This window comes from Pygocentrus nattereri, chromosome 10 (assembly GCF_015220715.1).
Source record: "Pygocentrus nattereri isolate fPygNat1 chromosome 10, fPygNat1.pri, whole genome shotgun sequence".
NCBI lineage: Eukaryota > Metazoa > Chordata > Actinopteri > Characiformes > Serrasalmidae > Pygocentrus > Pygocentrus nattereri.
This window is the reverse complement of record NC_051220.1, coordinates 2,880,090-2,895,186: the sequence shown is the minus strand read 5'-3', so window position 1 is coordinate 2,895,186 and position 15,097 is coordinate 2,880,090. Positions and strand designations below refer to the sequence as shown.

At 43.5% G+C, this 15,097-nt stretch overlaps 1 protein-coding gene across 1 annotated transcript; it reads left to right on the top strand.

Moving 5' to 3' along the window:
• Nucleotides 1–1,617: 1,617 nt before the first annotated feature.
• Nucleotides 1,618–12,014, top strand: LOC108411871 (multiple inositol polyphosphate phosphatase 1-like). Its single transcript, XM_037541711.1, has 5 exons — nucleotides 1,618–2,416; nucleotides 5,026–5,220; nucleotides 6,395–6,492; nucleotides 10,191–10,321; nucleotides 11,496–12,014. The coding sequence occupies exons 1-5, from the start codon at nucleotides 1,819–1,821 to the stop codon at nucleotides 11,866–11,868; spliced, it is 1,395 nt and encodes a 464-aa protein (XP_037397608.1). The 5' UTR covers nucleotides 1,618–1,818; the 3' UTR covers nucleotides 11,869–12,014.
• Nucleotides 12,015–15,097: the final 3,083 nt, after the last annotated feature.

The following is a 15,097-nucleotide window of genomic DNA, read 5'->3' as shown; positions in this document are numbered from 1 at the left end:
CATGATTTGCTTCACTCCAAAACATTATGAATAAAATATCTGAGTGACAGTCAAAATTAATAGGAGGTCAATGAGAAAAAAAAGATAAGCAGATCTGAGAGCGGACAGCCGCACCGGGTAAACACTTCCATCTAGTGTCCTATGAGCACATTGCATATGACATGATACAGTGACGAGCGCTGCTGCTGACACAGCGGGATGCAGACGAACTAGAGCACAATGTCAGAATCATCAGCATCAACTGTTAACTGCTTTAAGTTATATATATATATATATATATATATATATATATATATATATATATATATATATATATATATATATATATATGTATGTGTGTGTGTGTGTGTGTGTGTGTATGTGTATGTATATATATATATATATATATATATATATACAGATCACTGTTGTCTGAACAAAACCTCATATCTCCATTTTTCAGTTGTTAACCTTATTTGAATATGCATGTTATCCTTTACATTGTGATGAATGATATAGATCTTTATATATATGGATTTCCCTAAATGTCTACGAAGACTGGAGATGGGATACTTACTTCTGGGAGGTGGCAAGTCCTGGTTTAGCTCTCTTGAGTAACAGCTAGAGACGAAGGTGCAAACAATTAACAAAAACAGAGAGCTGAAGAGTTCATTGCAATCAATTAATTGTAAGCTAAAATGTCATAATGGTGACAGGCCTAATCTAATCCCTGTACACTGTCTAGCCACTTCATTAAGTCCTTGTTTCTGCGCTCACTGTCCACTTTATCAGCTCCACTTACTGTATGGCTGCACTCTGTAGTTCTACAGTTACAGACTGTAGTCCATCTGTTTCTGTCCATCTGGCTCAAAGACTCACGGAAACCAGTAACTCTTTCTGTTGGTTCCTGATGGTTCAGAAAAGTGCTTTGGCTTTTTTAATGGGTTGATATCACAATGTAAAGCATCTTCCTGGATTAGCAGGTGACCAACTGGCTGATTCTAAAAGGATTTGATGGTTTCCTAACGGGATCTAAAGGTGTCCTACAGGGAACTATTGTAAACAATAGGCAACTATTGTAACAAAGGCAATTCCCATTCCAATGGTTTCTAACGGTCCTTTTCCAGAAAGCTTTTTACCCTGTGTTTCAGGACCCTCACAGGACCACCACCTAACAGGCATTATTTGAGATGTGGGTCATTCTCAGCACTGCAGTAACACTGATGTGGTGGTGGTGTGTTAGTGTGTGTTGTGCTGGTGCGAGTGGATCAGACGCGTTGGTGCTGCTGGAGTTTTTAAACACTGTGTCCACTCACTGTCCACTCTATTAGACACTCCTACCTTGTCGGTCCACCTTGTAGATGTAAAGTCAGAGACGACAGCTCATCTGCTGCTGCACAGTTTGTGTTGGTCATCCTCTAGTCCTTCATCAGTGGTCACAGGACGCTGCCCACAGGACGCTGTTGGCTGGATATTTTTGGTTGGTGGACTATACTCAGTCCAGCAGCGACACTGCGGTGTTTAAAAACTCCAGTTTTTTTACTCTTGGAATCGACTCGCGATGAATCGGAGTCGACTCCATGGTTGCTAGAATCGAACAGACGATTCACAGCAAAGTGCAGCTGTCGTCGGGTCACGTGATCATTCCCGGCCCGAAGCGACACTCGGCACAGTTCGGCAAGCTTCGGAGCCTCCGCTCAGGGCATGTTTAAACAATGCCGACACTGACCGGTCGTTTGGCCGAGTCTGGACCGAAGGGCGCAGATAAACAAACAAACTTCACATGACTGCGCGTCTCCTGAGCGGACAGGGAGCTGAGGACACTCGGAAAGCAGCAGAATGGTCGGGAAAGTTCTCCCAGCCGTGTTTCTCAGCGCGGCTTTCCACGTTTCCATCGTTTATTTAGCCGTTCTGTCCTCTTATTGCGCTACTGCGACTCCCAGAGACGCAGGGATCCCCGCCCTCGCCAGATACTTCAACACCAAGGGCCGCTACGAGGAGGCCAACCCGTATCTGCTGGACGACATCCTGGCCATAAACAGCTCTGCGGCGAAGCCCCCCAGTCCAACCTGCACCCCCGTCCACCTCACGGCCATCATCAGGCACGGCACCAGATTCCCAACCGCTCCAAACATCAGGAAGCTTTACAAATTCCACAGCCTCGTCAAGACGGAGGCGGACGGGGACTTCAGTTTCCTGCCACAACTCAAGGCTTGGAAGATGTGGTACAAGGAGGAGATGGACGGGCGCCTTGTGGCCAAAGGCAGAGCTGACCACAGGCATCTGGCCCAAAGGCTGGTCAAGACTTTCCCCTCCCTCCTGACCAAGGAGAACCTTCTGGGCCTTCGGGTCAAGTTCACCACTAGTTCCAAGCACAGGTGTGTGAACAGCACCCTGGCTTTCCAACAAGGACTGAAGGAGCATTTCTCTATAGAAGGTAATGTGTCCAGGAGTGGCTACACTTCAGGGTTCTTCAAGAGTTCTTTGGCAAAGAAGAGTGGTTCTGTGTAGAACTATGAGCTCTGAAGAAACCATTTGCGTGCCTAAATGGTTCCCTGTGTGGTGAAGTGGATCTTCAGGTTGATGGAAAATGTGTTGTATGTGGTTCTATTTTAAACCTTTTTGAAAACATGGTTCTTCAAGGGTTCTTTAGTGGGGGAAATGGTTGCATATAGAACCATGAACGCTCAAAGAACCGTTTGCATGGTTAAAAAGTTCTTTGGATCAGGAACAAGTTCTTGAGACTGATGGAGAGTGTTTTATGTGGTTCTATCTAGAACCTTTAGGAAAAGGGTTCTATATAGCACCAGAGAGGGTTTTTCTGTTGTCACAGTCTTGAAATTGTAACAGAAGAGAAACCCATTTGCTGCTATATAGAACCCTTTTCTTAAAGGTTCTGTACAGAACCATCTACAGCACGTTTTCGGTCAATCTGGAGAACCATTTAATGATACAGAGCTCATTAAATATGCAGAGGGTTCTTTGAGTGTTCATTATTTTATATAGACCCATTTTCTTTACTAAAGAACCGTTAGAGAACCATCATTTTTAAGGGTGTACTATGCCGTGCTCGTAACAGTAGAAGAACTCTTTCTGGTGCTAGACAGAACCAAAAAGGTTCTATACAGAACCATACACAACAGAGTCTGAAGAATGTGAAGTGTGCAAATGGTTCTTTTACTAGAGAGCCTGTGAAGAAGCATTTTTACGCTCTTAATAAAGATGGTTCTTCAAAGGTTCTTTAGTACATGGAGTGGTACTATTTAGAACCGCAAGTTCTACACAGAATCATTTGCATGCTTAAATGGTTCTTTGCTTGGTGAACTGGTTCTTCACATTGATGGAGAATTGCTTAATTGCTCTGTTCTAGAGAAACTTGGAGTCAGAGTTGTTCACAGTGATGGTGATAGGAACCAGACGTCTGAAGAACTGAATCCCTGTTAAAACTCCCTCACAGTTTCATCAAATCAGTTTTTTAGGTCTGTTATTAGTGGAGGGCTACATGCTGGGCATAAAGCAAAGGTCCCCAAAAGAAACCCCAATTTCCCCGAAATTCACCACAGTTTTACCGCTAAGCAGTAGAACCCAAGAGGGAGTGTGTTCTCGTGAAATACCATCCCGGCTGTGGTCTGGTGGCCGCAGATCATCACAGCCGTGATGTTATTGGTGATAACTCCCTCCTCGAGTGTCTCTACTGCTTTAATACAGCAGTTAAATAAATACAGTAAGAAATGAATAAACTGGCCGTGAACGCGGCTTTAATATGTTTTAATGTTCAGTTCCTTCCTCCTAATTATAGCTCCTTAACGAGCAGCTCGCTGCTACGTCAGAGTAACGAGCTCCGCCCACTCGCCGCTCAGCCGGCAGTTCGTTCTCCAGCTCCTTACACTAAATTCCCAAACTGTCGTCTCCACTGAGCAGCTTTTCAGTCGGCAGCTGTGACAGAAGAACAGCTGAACAACCTGGAATCAGCCAGAAATGAACCCAACACCATTCGCCAGACGTGTCTGATCTTCAGAGTCGGACCAAATCAGACTGAGCCGTAAAACTGAGCCAATATCAAGTTCAGCTCAGTTTGGTCAGTTTCTCCAGATCAGTATTAATGTTGTTTTGTTCCAGCCGGTCTGTGAAGCTTCTTACAGCCCGTTTAGTTTGGTATTTCACGAGAACACACTCCCTCTCGGGTTCTACTGCTCAACTGTTCATCCAGTTGTCGCACATCCCAAGTAAGTTTCTGTGGATATTTAGATGAATCGGCATTCCCGCCATCCAGGAACGGAAGAAGTTTTCATCAAATTTATGCTTTAGCCCTGTCAAATTGATGGTTAACCCATATGTTTTAACACATTGCCAGGCTTAATATGCAGTTTGCAACAGGAACGGTATTTTCTCCATGAAATGCAGCTCCACCACTTGGTGTTCGCTCAGTTACTAGTGGAATACTGGAGTTACTAGATGATAACGGAATGCTTCTTCATGGAAGTGTTTACACTTCTGCCTTTGTGTGAACTCTGCCCCCGTTTCTGTTTGTTTGCACTAAACATGGCCTTTATGTATCACTTTCGAAACCATCATGGAAACTTATTATATAACCTATTATATATATATATATATATAATTTCCAGTGGTGGACAGTAACTGAGTATCTGAGTAAATGTAATTAGTTTCTGTACTTTAGTATTTTTGGTGTATCTGTACTGAAGTTTCTCCATTCTGGACTTTCTCCTTTCACTCCACTACATTTCAGAGTCTAATATCCGACTTTTTCCTCCTACATTTTGAGAAATCTTTCACCTGAAATGAGTTCATGAAGCCAGTCTGGTTATAAAAATGATAACAGGACATCAGAGCCAGAATTACTCTTTTAGTACTTTTACTTTATACTTAAGTACATTTGAAGGGAAATACTTTAGTACTTTTACTCAAGTGGAGGTCTAAAGGGAGGAACTTCTACTTTTACTGGAGGAATATTTTACCTTGGGGGTCTCTGCTTTAGCTCAGGTGCATGGTTTGTTTACTGCTGTATATTTCTTTGATGTTTCCCAGGTGAGCATTTGAATTTCACGTTGAACGATGCCCTAATGCGCTTTTTTGACACATGCGCTCGCCTGGTGGAGACGGTGGAGAAGAACAAAAAGGCAGTTGAAGAGGTCACTCGCTTCAACAGAGGCCCAGAGATGAAGAGGGTTCAGGAGAAACTGGCTGACCGGCTGCAGATCCCTTACGCAAATGTTACCATGGGTCAGTGTCTACAGTGTATTCAGAGCCATTTAATTTACTGTCTAAAACACTGTGTAAGGTTAATGATGCTAACATAACTGTAAATTTGAGAAGTTTTCTTTATAGATCATTTTGCTTGTCAGGTACACATTCATAATGCAGTAACAAAGTTACAGAGGCGGAGTCTTTCAGAAGTGAAGATGAGGAGGGTTCTCCACTCTGTGAAAGACTGGACCATCAAATAGAGCAACATCTCAAGAAGAACGTCTCTCAACATAAAACAGCAAAGAACTTCTGCTTTCCATTGTCTGCGGTACAGAACATCATTAAAGACTCAGAGAATCTGGAGAAATCTCTGTCTGTGAGGGACGAGGCTGAAAACCAGTATCTGCTGGCCGTGATCTTTGGGCCCTCAGGCAGCGCTGCATTAAAAACAGACATGATTCTGTAGTGGAAATCACTGCATGGGCTCAGAAACACTTCTGAAAACCACTGACTGTGAACACAGTTCATCACTGCATCCACAAACGCTGTTAAACTCTAAAACACAAAGAAGAACCCAAATATAAACAGGATCCAGAAACGCTGCCACCTTCTCTGGGCCTGAGCTCATTTAAAATGGACTGAGGGGAAGTGGAAAAGTGTCCGGCGGTCCGACGAATCAACATTTGATATTCTGTTGGAAATCCTGGACACTGTGTCCTCCGGGCTGAAGACCACTCAGCTTCTTATCAGTGCTCAGTTCTAAAGCCAGTATTCATGATGGTATAAGGGTGATGATAAGAGCCTTTCTGCTCAGACTACACTTGCAGCTTCGTTTACTGATTACTGACATTTGATCAAGACTGCAGCTACAAAGCACAAACTTATCACTGAGAACCGGCGATTTTGGTCAGATGGGCCTTCTTTCTGTAAGGTGGTCAAGATAAATGAACTGGAACAGATTTCTTAGACTTGGATTAAGCCTAAACCTGCAGTAGATTTTACCCAAGAAGTTTGGAATAAAATGTTATTCATTCTTACTTGAGTGATTAAAAAATTCTTTATTAATACTTTGACTTGTATATAAGTGGATTATCATAATCAATAGCAAGAGTCTGGCAGTGGTGCTGCAGGACCAGGATAGAAGACCACAGGTTTAGAGAACTCTAGTGAAAAAACTATTAAAGCTCACCTGTTTGTCTTCCCTTCATAGATGGAGTGGAGGCGGCTTTCTACCTGTGTGCCTATGAGTTCACCATCCTCGGAGTGAACTCCCCCTGGTGCCAACTGTTTGATGAGGCAGATGCACAGGTGCGCAGAGATCAGGGCCTCCTAATGTATATGAAATTGTATATGTAATTGAAAACATGTAAAACAGTGCATCGCTGAAAGTCTGTATGCTGTAGACTCTTGGTCAAAAGTGACTTTAACTTACGGAAAATCCTAAATGATGGTCCAGTCCCATTTCACCCCTCGCTCCTACCTCTGAGCCCTTAGCCCTCTGTTTTGCTCCTTCATGTCTAGAGGTGGGGCGTCCCGATTCTTATTGAGATAGAGGGGTGGGGTGAAGTGTTGGGGCTACATGACCCTCCAAACTGAGGTTTTTCAGAGACTCCAAACAGAGAGAGATATGAGAAAAACAGAGAAACCGGCGAGACGGAGAACAAGAGACCAAAGTTCAAGTTCAAGTTCAAAGTGTTTATTGTCATATGTACAGAGGAAACAGGTTTCCTTATATACAATGAAAAGCTTACTTTGCTCCTCGCTAAGAATGCCAGATATAACATTAAGAATATAAAGAGTATATATACAACCATATATATTAATCAAGAAATAGTGCAATGTATAAATTACAGTGGTATGGGTAAATAGTGCTGTGCCTTGCCGGGAACATGATTATCTGCAGCAGAAATGAGTAGTAAAGTGCGATAGTGCAATTGTAAACATGTGCTACAGTTAAAGTGACAGTAGTTGCAGGTTATTCCTGAGGAAAGAGTTCTTTACCAGTGGGGTACACATCACACGTCTGTACCTAAGTCTGGCAGACCGAAGTGTGAATAGTTATTTCTGGTTCAGAACTCTGATTGCGGTGGGGAAGAAGGAGTTCTTTAGCCTGGAGGTCTTGCACATCATACTCCTATACCTCCGTCCTGAGGGCAGAGGTTTGAACAGACCGTGCTGGGGGTGGGTGGGGTCTTTGATGATGGAGGCAGCTTTCCTTTGGACTCTGTGGTTGTAAATGTTCTGCAGAGAGTGCAGTGGAGAATTGGTGATCTTCTCTGCAGTCTTCACCACTCTCTGTAGGCATTTACGATCCATCACGGTCAAGCTGCCGTACCACACGGTGATGCAGCTGGTCAGGAGGCTCTCAATGACGCAGTTGTAGAAGTTGCTGAGGATCACCGGAGACATCCCAAACCTCCTTAGCCTCCTCAGGAAGTACAGCCGCTGTTGTGCCTTTCTGACTAGCTGCTTGTTGTTCAGTGACCATGTGAGGTCTTCACTGATGTGGACACCCAGGTATTTAAAGCTGCTCACCCTCTCCACCTCGAGCTCCCGGATGAAAAGTGGCCGATGAGGTCTCCTCTCCTTCCTCATGTCCACTATCAGCTCCTTTGTCTTGTCCGTGTTGAGGATGAGGTTGTTATCATCACACCATGACACCAGTCTGGTCACCTCCCTCCTGTAGGCTGCTTCATCTCCACCAGTGATACGTCCTATCACTGCTGTGTCGTCAGCAAACTTCAGGATGATGTTGTCCTTGTGGGAGGCGACACAGTCATGGGTGAACAGGGTGTAGAGAATAGGGCTGAGGACGCAGCCCTGTGGAGTGCCGATGTAGGTGGTGATGCTGGCTGAAGTCCTGTTGCTGATCCTGACAGACTGGGGCCTGCCAGTCAGGAAGTCCAAAAGCCAGTCACAGAGGGTGGGGTGCAGGCCGAGTGTGGAGAGTTTGTGGGTGAGTTTGTGTGGGATGACCGTATTGAAGGCTGAGCTGTAGTCAACAAAGAGCATCCTGATGTAGGAGTCTTTGTTTTCCAGGTGGGAGAGGGAGTAGTGAAGGGCAGCAGCGACTGCGTCCGAGGTGGATCTGTTGTGATGGTAGGCGTACTGCAGGGGGTCCAGCGTGTCTGGTATACTGTCTTGTATGTGGGCCAGCACCACTCTCTCAAAGCACTTCATAATGATTGGAGTGAGTGCTACTGGTCTGTAGTCATTCAGGCTGGTGGGGGGGGCTCTTCTTAGGAATGGGGACAATGACTGTCCTTTTATAGCAGGTAGGAACAATGCTCTGGCTGAGAGAGAGATTGAAAATGGAGGTCAGTACATTAGCCAGCTCGTTCGCACATGCTCTGAGGGCCCGCCCAGGAATCTTGTCTGGTCCTGGTGCCTTGCGGGTGTTGATCTTTCTCAGAGCTCTGCAGACCTGGCCTGTTGATACTGACAGAGGGGGGGACAGGGGTTGTGTGGGCTGTGTGTGTGTGAACTCCCGGTGCTAGTGCTGGAGGTTTCGAAGCGGGTGTAGAAGGTGATGAGGTCGTCCGGTAGGCTGTCTGTGGACAGTCTGTGTGTGGTCTGTCTGTCTGTCCACAGTCTGTCTGTGGACCTTAAAAAGAAACCCACAAATGTGAGAATTTTCTCTGTTAAAAAATCACGATCACCACCGTTTTATCTTAGTTTAATGTGGTTTCAGTGGATTTTGGTCGTTTTTCTTCATAACAAGCATAAAAATCACTAATATCATGCCAACGTCTGGGTAGCTATCTAGCTAACTTTCCCGTTCCACCTTAAATAGTCCAGCAGTTCTGACGCCTGAAGCTCCAGAATGAAACTGCTGCTCCATTTAAGGTGGAACGGGAAAATTCTAACAAGAACCTGGAGAATCTCTGACTTCAGCTTCACATCACTGAAGAATTAGGGGGGGTGATAATAAATAATTGCCCCCCTCTTTGAAGGCGTCTGATCCCTAAATGTAACTGAAGCCCAGCAGTGAGTCTGTCACAGGATGGAGTTGATCTGTCATCAGTCAGTCTGTCAGAATAGCTTTGTATTGATTTGCAGTGACCGTCCCTCTAAGAGGACAAGTGGACAAACCATTCCAGTAAAATGCCCCTTACAGCATTACATAGCCACCAAACCCCCTTAATACAGGGGTCAAGCTTTGATCGCTACATGCCACTTACATAAACTACTTGGGACCACCGCTGGTTCCAAAACGCACTCAGTCGTGTTCTCCATAACGTTCATATTCCATAAGCTCCATTCAGAAGCTGGGCGTCGTGTGAGGCTGTAGCTCTTCTCTCCAGTCTAATAGACGGTGATGTCATTTTAAACCCTTATAATAAAAGAAGCTGAACTTTGTTTTTCTACTGAAAGTCGAGCCGTTTTTCCCCAAATCTGGGCTCTAAACTATAAACAGACGGCGTCTCTTCAGTGATCTGCTCTGGAAACATCACTTTTAGAGAACAACACAAAGAGCGGCGGAGATTTTTGGCCTTCAGCTGTGAATCGTAAGCGTGTGGTGATGTGTGGAGATCATAAAACACACGTTCTGTTCATTTGAGGGGCTTTTACAAAAATAAATAAATAAAAATTCACATTTATTTCATGCAGTTACTGAATAATTTAACTTACAATTTGGTCACAGAAATTCAGATGGACAAACCAAAATAGACCCTGGTGAATAAGAGGCTACCTGTAAGTTGTACACCTGCATGGAAGCATCTGCGTTTGGATTTCTCCACTTCATTGTTCTTTTTTTTTTTTAATTTGTCATCCGATTGATATTGTTTAGTGATTGATTGATAATGTTTCAAGTCATAAACATACTGTATTTACATAAAAAACGATGTCACAGTTTACAGAACACAGCGTGATGCATCAATGCTTGTCCTGTACTTATAATGCTTATGATTAAGCTGTCATTTAATCTCAGTTAGACTTGCTTATGTGTTTTAAGGTGGTTTTAAGGTAGTCTTGGTGTGAATCACTGTTGTACTGTGTGCCAGGTGGTGGAGTATTCTGGTGATCTGAAACAATATTGGAAGAAAGGTTTCGGCCACGACATCAACAGCAAATCCAGCTGCGTTCTCTTCCACGACCTGTTCAACCGCCTCAGTGCTGTAGCCAGTCAGGTCAGGTAAGAGCCATAAGACCATTCATGTTTACTTTTATTTTACTGCCAGTGTTTGTTACGGAAGCCTTAATGAGCCACGCATTATCCTCAAAATCCCAAGTTATTTATGTCATCATAACAAATGTTATTTCAATAGAACAGCATTCATTTTCCCTGGATATTGACATGTACAGCACTGTGTGAAAGTCTGAGGCACCCAAGACTCATTTTCAAAATCTGTTTATTTGTGTAGTTTGTGTTTATTTGCTGAGAAAAGTGTTAATATTTCAATAAACAAAATTTATAGAACATCAATTAATAATAATCATAATCACTTTGAACGTGGCGTGGTTATTGGTGCCAGACGGGCTGGTCTGAGTATTTCAGAAACTGCTGATCTGCTGGGATTTTCACGCACAACCATCTCTAGGGTTTACAGAGAACGGTCCGAAAAAGAGGAAATATCCAGTGAGCGGTCAGTTGTGTGGACGAAAATGCCTTGTTGATGTGAGAGGTCAGAGGAGAACGGGCAGACTGGTTCCAGATGATAGAAAGACAACAGGAACTCAAATAACCAACCAGAATCTCTGAGGAACGTTTCCAACACCTTGTTGAAAGTCACGAAGAATTAAGGCAGTTCTGAAGGCAAAAGGGGGTCCAGCCTTTTACTAAAAAAAGTGTGTGTGTGTGTGTGTGTGTGTGTGTGTGTGTGTATATATATATATATATATATATAATAACTAATGATTTTCTGGATGTCAGTGTGTGTGTTTACCCGTCTCCAAGCCGCTCCTGGAGGAAGCCCCAGTATTATATGTAGTTATAAAGCAGCTCCTGGTTTGACCAATCAGTGCTCAGTAAATTGAGCTCATGATGTAATTGATGATATTAACGAGTCTCTGTGGCGGCTGTGAAGGTGTCCAGGAAAAATATGGACCCGAGAAATTCTTGTTACTGTTTATAGTTTTTCTGTTTATTTGAATTATGAATACGACTTTATTCTAATGTATATTGTGATAAACTCACTGCTGAGAGAAACTGGTTAAAAATGAGCTTAGACGCCTAAAACTTTCCCACAGCGCTGTAAATCACAAATAAAAATATCTTAGAAAAATTAAGTCAAAAGAAAACATGGGTTTATTGTTCCAGTGGATTAACGAAGGCACAAAGTTTATTTCAGCTCTCTGTCTCTTTTTAGGTCTGATCAGCCTGTATCTGAGGTGGTCACGGTGCAGATCGGTCATGCTGAAACACTGCTGCCTCTTCTGACCCTGCTGGGCCTCTTTAAGGACAACACCAGTCTCACCTCCATCAACTTCCCCTCTCAGCTCGGCCGTGCTTTCCGCTGTGGGCAAATCATGCCCTACACTGCCAACCTGCTGGTGGCATTGTATGACTGTCCTGATGGTGTTAGACTGCAGGTGCGGGTGAACGAGAAACCGGTGACCCTACCGGGCCTCGCTGGCCCCTCACCTCTGTATGAAGATGTTAAAAAACAATATCACCAGTTACTCACAGGTTGTGACCAAGATACTGTCTGCCAGCTGAACAACTTGCAAGGACAAAATTGATGTGAAGCGCCAAAAGAGAGTGCAGAGTTCACAGGTTCAGCAAAAACTCAGTCGTGCATTTGGGCCAAATTGGGCCAAAACCCGCAATGGTCACTGAAATAACATGAAACCGACAAAAGTAATAATAAATCAAATTGAACTGATAACTGAGTAATGAAAATCAGACATTGCTTTCGAATTGTGGTTCACCGGAATAATTTTAAAAAACAAACTAATGGACATAAATGATGGTACCCCTAGAAAAGACTGCAAATAACCATAGGGACATGTTAAACTAAGGTGTGTCCTGTAATCAGCATCACAGGTGTCTTCAAACTTGTAATCAGTCAGTCTGCCTGTTTAAAGGGTGAAAAGTAGTCACTAGCCATGTTTACATGCAGCCTAATAATCTGTTAATAATCTGACTAATGGCTCAATCGGAATAGAATACGTTTATGTAAACACCTCAATCGGAATAATCTAGATATTCAGAATACAGTTTCTAGCCGACTGATCGAGGTGGGTAATCCTGTAAATAACCCGTTAAACAGAAGATTAATATCCGTGTTAACGCCTGTATCCGATTACATTCCCTATCGGAAAGTTTCAGTCCGTTCTGCATGAGCGTCGCGTCACAGTGAGAGTTTCTACCGTTCAACACGGCGGAGCACAAACTGGTCTGCAGAGGAGACGAAGTTCATGCTCTGATCTTTAAAAGACGGCGGTGGGACGGACGTCCAGCTTATGTGTCTCGGAGCACGACGTCTTCCTCTCGGCCTTCTTTAATAAGGACGTGTGAAGGACGTTTTCCTGAGTCTGACGTCATTTTAAAGCAGTTAGAAACACAATCACTGCTCACTGCTGCTCATCTCACTCTGACTGGACCTCACGTGATGCGTGTAATGTTTAAGTGGTTCTCCACGCATGCGCATCACTTTGGACCAGATTACTTGTAGTGAGCGCATAAACGAAGATTTTCATCAGAGTGTTGAGTAGAGTGAGAATAAACACCTCAGACTTGATCTGTAATCAGAATGTGTTCAATCGGATTGGCAAAAACCTTTGCATGTAAACACGGCCAGTGTGCTGTTTGATATCATGGTGCGTACCACACTGAACACGGACCATAGAAAGCTAAGGAGAGAGTTTCTCAAGAAATTAGAAAGAAAATTGTAGAGAAACATGTTAAAGGTAAAGGCTGTAAGACCATCTCCAGGCAGCTTGATGTTCCTGTTACTGCAATTGCAAATATTCTTCAGAAGTTTAAGGTCTACTGGACTGTAGCCAGCCTCCCTGGACGAGGCTGCAAGAGGAAAATTGATGACAAATTGATGAGACTGATATTACGAATGGTAACCAAAGAGCCCAGAACAACTTCCAGAGAGATTAGAGGTGACCTCCAAGGTCAAGGTACATCAGTGTCCTTCCGATCGCACCATCCATTCCAATCGAAACCACTGTTGAAAGCAAATCCTAAAAAAGCGAGACTTGAATTTCCTTCCAGTTCATTCCATTCATAAGAGATCATGTATTTTAGCCACAATACTAATGACTTTAAATTACCGCTTAATGTAATATTTTGATGAAATTCATACATTAAAACTGCTTCTGCTACATTAGTAAGCATAAAGAGTAGCACTGTTGTGTGAAGTAGTAAGTAGTAGCTACCAAGTAAGTAGTACCAGTAGTAAACATTGTATTTCCTTACTAGCAGTATTTCGTAGTAATAGTGTAATTATACTAATTAACTGGCCAGCCTGCTGAAATCCAGCTTTAATTACACTGTAAAGTTGGTGTACAAATCACCTGCTACCCTGGTATAACATTTTCTCAGCTGATTTACAAGATTAACCTGTTATGCCTGTGTATATGAAGCCTGTTAGTGGGTGTGGTTTAAAGAAAAACACCAAAATTGTGGGTGAATCATCAGAAAAACCCTGCGGTTACGTTCACTGTGGCTGACAATGTAAAATGTAAACTTTCAATACAGAAACTTTACCCCCTAATGGAAAAACGAAGGTGTCGTTTCTGATTTTGGGGCCAAAAGGAAAGGTGACGGTTCTCCAGTGTGGTTGTGTGTCAGATATTTTCCAGTGGATGTCACAAAATTCTCTACAAGTCATTGGCGGAAAAACTGGAATACAGACTCCTGGTGCTAAAACTCGGTGCTTTGTGAGAACCTCGATTCTTTAGCTTCATTTACCAAACCTAAAGTGCAAAGCCCGGGTGTGATTTTAGACCCTGAGCTCTGTTTTATCCCGCATGTAAACACAGTCACTAAAGCAGCTCATTTGAGAAAATATCACTAAAGTTCGGCCTTTTCTATCTTAGATACTCTTTTGCCCAGTAGCCCTGACGTTGTCTATGCTATTGCCCTAATAAGGGTCTTCAGGAAGAATGAAAGCAATCAAGAATATCCGTGAAAATGAAAAAGGGATGAAGACGACTTCAACCGCTGTGTCTTGTGGTTCCCGGTCAAGCACAATGTGAATATCACCTAAAAACATCCCTTTAATCTCCCCACCCATTTACACAACTCCATACCAATTTAGTCCCCATCGGGTTTGATGTCTTTTTTAAAAACCCACTCTGGTCTGACTCTTACCAGACTGTTGCCTCTGTACAGATGTTGCGCAGCTCTCCATATACACTGATCATTGTGCTGGTACGAGTGGATCAGACACAGCAGTGCTGCTGGAGTTTTTAAACACTGTGTCCACTCACTGTCCACTCTATTAGACACTCCTATCTTGTCGGTCCACCTTGTAGATGTAAAGTCAGAGACGACAGCTCATCTGCTGCTGCACAGTTTGTGCTGGTCATCCTCTAGTCCTTCATCAGGGGTCACAGGGCACAACACACACTAACACACCACCACCACATCAGTGTTACTGCAGTGCTGAGAATGATCCACCACCCAAACAGTACCTGCTCTGTGAGGGTCCATGGGGGTCCTGACCACTGAAGAACAGGGTAACAGAGTATCAGAGAAACAGATGGACTACAGTCTGTAACTGTAGAACTACAGAGTGCAGCTATACAGTAAGTGGACCTGATAAAGTGGAGAGTGAGCGTAGAAACAAGGAGGTGGTCATCATGTTATTCCTGATTGGTGTATGCAGAAATTTTAAAAAAATAAAGCACCTTTACGTTTAAATGTCATCCAAAATGATGAAAGGTGATGTTAAGATCATGGTCCTGAGAGTCCGCTTATTCTGTAATTGGTAGAACACGTAATTCTAGTTGCAGG